The sequence below is a fragment of the Yamadazyma tenuis genome, chromosome 6 (genome assembly GCF_029203305.1).
Source record: "Yamadazyma tenuis chromosome 6, complete sequence".
Taxonomy (NCBI): domain Eukaryota; kingdom Fungi; phylum Ascomycota; class Pichiomycetes; order Serinales; family Debaryomycetaceae; genus Yamadazyma; species Yamadazyma tenuis.
Genome location: NC_089466.1, coordinates 1131435 through 1138255, shown reverse-complemented (window position 1 = coordinate 1138255; position 6821 = coordinate 1131435). Strand labels below are relative to the sequence as shown.

The 6821-nt window shown below is 43.4% G+C and overlaps 1 protein-coding gene across 1 annotated transcript; it reads right to left on the bottom strand. All coding sequences in view use genetic code 12, as the record gives it.

Moving 5' to 3' along the window:
• Positions 1 to 1624: 1624 nt before the first annotated feature.
• Positions 1625 to 5796, bottom strand: PSN45_004765 (uncharacterized protein; the record flags this gene model as incomplete). The annotated part of the gene is made up of 4 exons (XM_066158361.1): positions 1625 to 1747; positions 2164 to 2180; positions 3144 to 3163; positions 3278 to 5796. 4 exons carry the CDS (start codon positions 5794 to 5796, stop codon positions 1625 to 1627), a joined length of 2679 nt encoding a protein of 892 aa, XP_066014458.1.
• Positions 5797 to 6821: the final 1025 nt, after the last annotated feature.

Genomic DNA, 6821 nt, shown 5'->3' with positions numbered 1-6821 from the left:
TCCCATACACCCACCGAAGTTCTGACCCATACACCCACCGAAGTTCTGACCCATACACCCACCGAAGTTCTGACCCATACACCCACCGAAGTTCTGACCCATACACCCACCGAAGTTCTGACCCATACACCCACCGAAGTTCTGACCCATACACCCACCGAAGTTCTGACCCATACACCCACCGAAGTTCTGACCCATACACCCACCGAAGTTCTGACCCATACACCCACCGAAGTTCTGACCCATACACCCACCGAAGTTCTGACCCATACACCCACCGAAGTTCTGACCCATACACCCACCGAAGTTCTGACCCATACACCCACCGAAGTTCTGACCCATACACCCACCGAAGTTCTGACCCATACACCCACCGAAGTTCTGACCCATACAGTTCTGACCCATACACCCACCGAAGTTCTGACCCATACACCCACCGAAGTTCTGACCCATACACCCACCGAAGTTCTGACCCATACACCCACCGAAGTTCTGACCCATACACCCACCGAAGTTCTGACCCATACACCCACCGAAGTTCTGACCCATACACCCACCGAAGTTCTGACCCATACACCCACCGAAGTTCTGACCCATACACCCACCGAAGTTCTGACCCATACACCCACCGAAGTTCTGACCCATACACCCACCGAAGTTCTGACCCATACACCCACCGAAGTTCTGACCCATACACCCACCGAAGTTCTGACCCATACACCCACCGAAGTTCTGACCCATACACCCACCGAAGTTCTGACCCATACACCCACCGAAGTTCTGACCCATACACCCACCGAAGTTCTGACCCATACACCCACCGAAGTTCTGACCCATACACCCACCGAAGTTCTGACCCATACACCCACCGAAGTTCTGACCCATACACCCACCGAAGTTCTGACCCATACACCCACCGAAGTTCTGACCCATACACCCACCGAAGTTCTGACCCATACACCCACCGAAGTTCTGACCCATACACCCACCGAAGTTTCTGACCCATACACCCACCGAAGTTTTGACCCATACACCCACCGAAGTTCTGACCCATACACCCACCGAAGTTCTGACCCATACACCCACCGAAGTTCTGACCCATACACCCACCGAAGTTCTGACCCATTTGATCATTGTTGAGATTTATTATCAAAGCTGAACAGGGAATGCCAATTCATTGGAAGGGGGTATCGCCTAAAATTACCCTGTATTATAGATAAAGTACCTCCACCGCTTCCACATGCCGTAAACCAAGAAAACTGAGAACATATAGATATTTATCCTGTATGTGCCTAAGAATAATACTTTAATTGGAATATCTCCGGTAGTTCTTGTAACTCTGAGCGATCACATAAAAATCTGATGGAAGCCAAAGAGAAATATGCGCATAAATATGACTGCACACAAGGAAGGCAAGGGGGCAAACCTGTTTTAGAACCATACCCTTTGGAAGTTGCTGCATGCAAGTCTTATACGCAGAATACCATGGGCGAGAATGTGCACCCATCTTCTGGGTGATAGAGTTTACTAATCTTTAATTAAGTAATTTGAAATCTTTTAAGAAATTTCTCTTCAATTTGCAAATTCTACCAATTACATTCAAATGGTCTTAAATAAACATATGCTAGAAATTCTTCAATACATTCCGATAAATACCCAAAATATGATACAACAACACTTGGCCTGACAAGCACAACAATGAAACCAACCTCAACCACAATTTGATGCTCAAATTGTGGTTGATTGTCTTGGTTATTTGAGTTCGTGTGTGGATAAAATAGGTTTCAAGAGTTGGATTTCGCACGTACAAAGGTTTTCGCTCAATTAAGAATTTGTAATAGGTAGTTTTGCACCAAATATGCAACGCGGTGGTGCGCATGAAGTTTCTTGTATATTTTTCGCAGCCGAAGCTTAATGAGGCTTGTCGCAACAAATCTAGACCGTCATTATATACAGTTCAGTTGGTTACCGCTACAGGAGCTTTTACGATTAATTTTCATCCTTACAGGAGGAATTTAATGCTTGGTGATTCACTACCTCTTTAGGGTAACTCTTTATAGAGGGGGGACATGCACATAGCCATTAACCTCTTTGAGAATCTGCCGAGCTGATCCCAAGTACTCAAAGAGGTAATATCATTTCTCGCACTTAATATATACTTACCTTACATAACTTTTTATCTAAAACTCGAATAATATTTTATGGTTATGCCACTTCTCGTCCGCAAAGTCTGACGAAAAGACTGAGACAAGAGGATCCCTTCTACCCCTATTTTTCACTAGTCATAATTCGCCCGAGTGAATTCTTATCCAAAGCTACAGAAATTGGTTAATCTAATCAAACTTCAGAGATGCTCAGCTCCCATTCCAGCCACAAAACTTATTATTCAAATTGGAGAAGCGCTTGAATACGTTTTGTTGAACCCAAAGCTCAAAGAGATGTTATATTTCAGGCCTAGAGGTTCGATATTTTTGTTGTAATTGTCTAAAGTAGAAGAAAACATTCAAATTATCCTGGCCAGCCCGCTAAAACCTTACGCAGAACAACCAGAAAAAGTACATCAGTTTCTATGATGGCAAGAGGAGAACCCTGCAATATAATTCTGTTCAGGTTCCGATAAAGCCGGTTCTTGTCTCAAGATTGAAACCAGGCACTATGGTGCTGTGTGCAAGTAAAGCCGGATGAGCTTATGGAAAATACACACTATACTATAGAGAATTCCCTTGAGTACTTGGAAAACAGGCTTGAGATGCAAGTAAAGTAATTATCAACCAAATAATTTACCATCTTATTCATCTTTTGTTGAGCGGTTATCGTGCTATTTTGAAAGTGTGCGTGCAGATTTGATTCTTGCACGACAGACCACATAATTCTTCTGATCCTAAAACCATATCTCTCTTCGTACTAAAGCCATGTAAACAGTCTACTTTCCTGCACGTTTATTTTGAAACTGTCGCCTTTTAATGTGTTAATTTTGACCGCCAATATATGAAAAATCCTGTGTGAAAATCTAACGTTCGAACTAGACATTTGATAGTCTCACTACAAAGTTCCATTACTTAAACCACAAAGACGTTTATTGATATAGTACCAAGTATTGGTAAGCGAAATAACTAGACAAAGAGAAATTATAATATCCAAACATTCAAGCACAATCACGGTTCTCAAGTATGAATTATATCCAAGTTTCATTGGATTGATTCAAAAGGATATCCACAAAAGAGCGGATAACACAGCCAAGAATGTGTATGTGTTTTTTGAACCCATGGCCTCGTACGTGGAGACTTCTTGTGGTGAGGATTCTGAGCCATTACCAGCTGAAGCCGCTTCAGCAGCCGCTCCAGAACCATTCCCTTTAGCACCAGTTGGAGCAACGGTTTCAGTAGGGTTAGCAGTCACGGCAGCAGCGACAGTGAACGTGGTATAGATTGTGACTGTAGTATCTCCAGCAGCATTGGTGCATGGCTCGGTAACCACAACACTGGACACCAAAGAGTGTGGGATGTTACATACAACGGTCTTCTTACCATCATCACCAGTTGTTGTGGTGGTTGAAGGTTCCTTGCAAGTACAAGGCAAGACAATAGTGGTAACATCTTTTTCGATGACAACCGGTTCAGGAGTTTCAACGACTACGGTTGGTTTACCGTCAGGTCCAGTTGTGGTGTAGGTTGAAGTGAATGAACCAGTCCAAGGAGTTGTTATGTGTGTTTCTGGAGTCTCGACAACCACCGTTGGTTCACCATCAGTGCCTGTGGTAGTGTACGTCGTAGTGAAGGTTCCAGTCCAAGGGATAGTAGTGTGTGATTCTGGATTTTCAACCACGACTGTCACGTCACCATCTGGACCTGTGGTAGTGTAAGTTGAGGTGAAAGAGCCAGTCCAATGAGTGGAAGTGATGAAGACAGTAGCTGGAGTTTCAACAACCTCAGTTGGATTACCATCGGTTCCAGTGGTGGTGTAAGTCGTAGTGAAGGTTCCGGTCCAAGGGATAGTGGTGTGTGATTCTGGATTTTCAACCACGACTGTCACGTCACCATCTGGACCTGTGGTAGTGTAAGTTGAGGTGAAAGAGCCAGTCCAATGAGTGGAAGTGATGAAGACAGTAGCTGGAGTTTCAACAACCTCAGTTGGATTACCATCGGTTCCAGTGGTGGTGTAAGTCGTAGTGAAGGTTCCGGTCCAAGGGATAGTGGTGTGTCCTTCTGGAGTTTCTTTAACAATAGTTGGGTTACCATCAGTTCCAGTTGTAGTGTAAAAGGATGTGGTAGAGCCAGTCCATGGAGTGGTGACAGTGACAACACTTTCTGAAGATGGTATTGGAGTAGTTGAGTTTGTCCAGTGGAAGGACAGGCTTGATAACGAAGTGCTGGTAAGTGGTGTACTTGTTGGCGTGGGAGTGGATGTTATTATAACGACAGTCTTAGGATCACTTGGATCGGAGGGAGTTAGAGTATAGGTTGTATCAATAGATCCGTAACTAGTCGTTATAGTTGTTGATTCTGGAGTCTTGATGTCAACAGTTACGGGATCACTTGGGTTAGATGGGTAGATGGTAGTAGTGGTAGTATCTGTGCCTGTCCATGGTTCAGTAGTGGTCGTTGTAGTTTCAGGAGACAAGATAACAAAGGTAATAGGATCACTTGGGTTGGGTGGATAGATGATACTAGTGGAAGGTTCTGTGCCTGTCCACACCTCAGTAGTGGTTGTGGTAGATTCTGGAGTCTTGATGTCAACAGTTACGGGATCACTTAGGTTAGATGGGTAGATGGTAGTAGTGGTAGTATCTGTGCCTGTCCATGGTTCAGTAGTGGTCGTTGTAGTTTCAGGAGACAAGATAACAAAGGTAATAGGATCACTTGGGTTGGGTGGATAGATGATACTAGTGGAAGGTTCTGTGCCTGTCCACACCTCAGTAGTGGTTGTGGTAGATTCTGGAGTCTTGATGTCAACAGTTACGGGATCACTTAGGTTAGATGGGTAGATGGTAGTAGTGGTAGTATCTGTGCCTGTCCATGGTTCAGTGGTGGTCGTTCTTGATTCTGGTATCTCAACAGTAACAGTCACATCGCCATCTGAGCCTGTCACAGTTACAGTCTCAGTATCTGTTCCAGTCCATATAATGGTGGTGGTTGTGGAATAAGGACAAGCAGTGGAGTTGTCCGTTGAAGAATACCAGTCAATGTCATCCGTGTGGTTGGTACCATCAGGATAAACGACGGACATTGTGAGATTGGCGATTCCATTTCCATTGTAGTAAACCACTTTGATAGGATAGTATACTCCTCCTGTAAGAGTAACAGTCGAAGTACCTGAATCCCCACCAAAATAGTTATCCAAGTTTCCTTCAAGGGTCAGTCCACAACAATCCATAGCAGTGCCTGCTCCAAGCGTATATGAAGCCCTATTATCAGCATAAATCCCGTCGAATGTGTAATCTCCAGTAGTGGCGGCATAGAAATATCCAGAAAGTCTCATACCGAAGTAGTTTATGTTGACAGTTTGGCCATATAGGTCTCCATTTACGACACCAGTTCCATCAGCATAGAACCCAAAATTTTGTGCTGTCACTCCTCCCCACGAAGATTCTGCCAGAGATTGATCAATTATACTAAGCGCGTTATTATCTTCGGAAATCGTGCTGGAGCCATATTCATCGTAAGTTGTTTCAATGTATTCAGCCGTCAAACCTTTAGTCACTTCTGAGGGACTACATCCCCCGATGCTATCGGAAGTGGCAGCTGCACAGAAAAAAAGAACAGCCGCAAGAAAAGGTAATTTGTACTGGACTTTCATTATTGTTTAACTTCAACCTTCAGGAAACCCAACTAGTATAAATAATTTTGCAATTCTGGAGATACCATTGCGCTCCACATAAAATAGGTTGCAAGTATTCCCAGTTATCATTTAAGGTAAAATGATAACAATTCTAAAGTGGTAGAAAACTTTACCTTGGGAGACGAGTTCTACTACAAGAAGCTGCTTCATTTTCCTCTTTTTAAGCCCTTAGCCAAATGTGGCCATCACTTTTAAAATATGAGTTTAAGGAGAAACTTAAAGTTGAGGCAAGACATTTTCGTCATCACACGGAAGTAGTTGTCTACCCAATGTAGCAACTTTCTTTTCTTCGAAGGTATGTTAAAGGATTAACATTCTCCAATAATATGGGGAATTTGCCTTATTCCCACTTAAAGTGTGCATTAACCGTGAAGGGCGATCATTAAATGCCGCAGAGCCTGGAAATACAGCCCAAAACCGTCCACAGATTTCCGTTTGAACCACCGTGGGTTTAATAGATAATCAGCTCACTGAACCATTTAGGCAATTAGACAATAGGCCTTGTTGACTATCCCGAAGATCGTCATAACTGATAACCACAATGCTGAATTAAGATTACTTGCAGTCTATTGTTGACCAAAAAATATTCCAGCATATGAAGTCCTTTTCATCCTTATGGGGGAATTCTAGTTGACTCACTACTCTTTGGAGGCAAAATTTCACAGATAGTGTCATGTACTCAGCCATTAGCCTCATTGGGAATCTTTTGAGCTGGTCCTAAGCACTCAAAGAGGTAATATCATCATGCTTAATTAACATCATTTCTCGTATCTGCATATCTGACTTTCAAACGCTAATGAGATTTTATGGTTATGATACTCCTTATCTGCAAAGTCTGACGGAAAAGCAGGGACCAGAAGACCCCTTTTGTCACATTGCATCCCCCTTTCCAAACACATCCCAATTGCCTCTTACCGCTCTACTCCTAGTTACACCTGACACGTTTGTAGTTCAAAGTGATTGTGCTCCTTATTTATAAATGG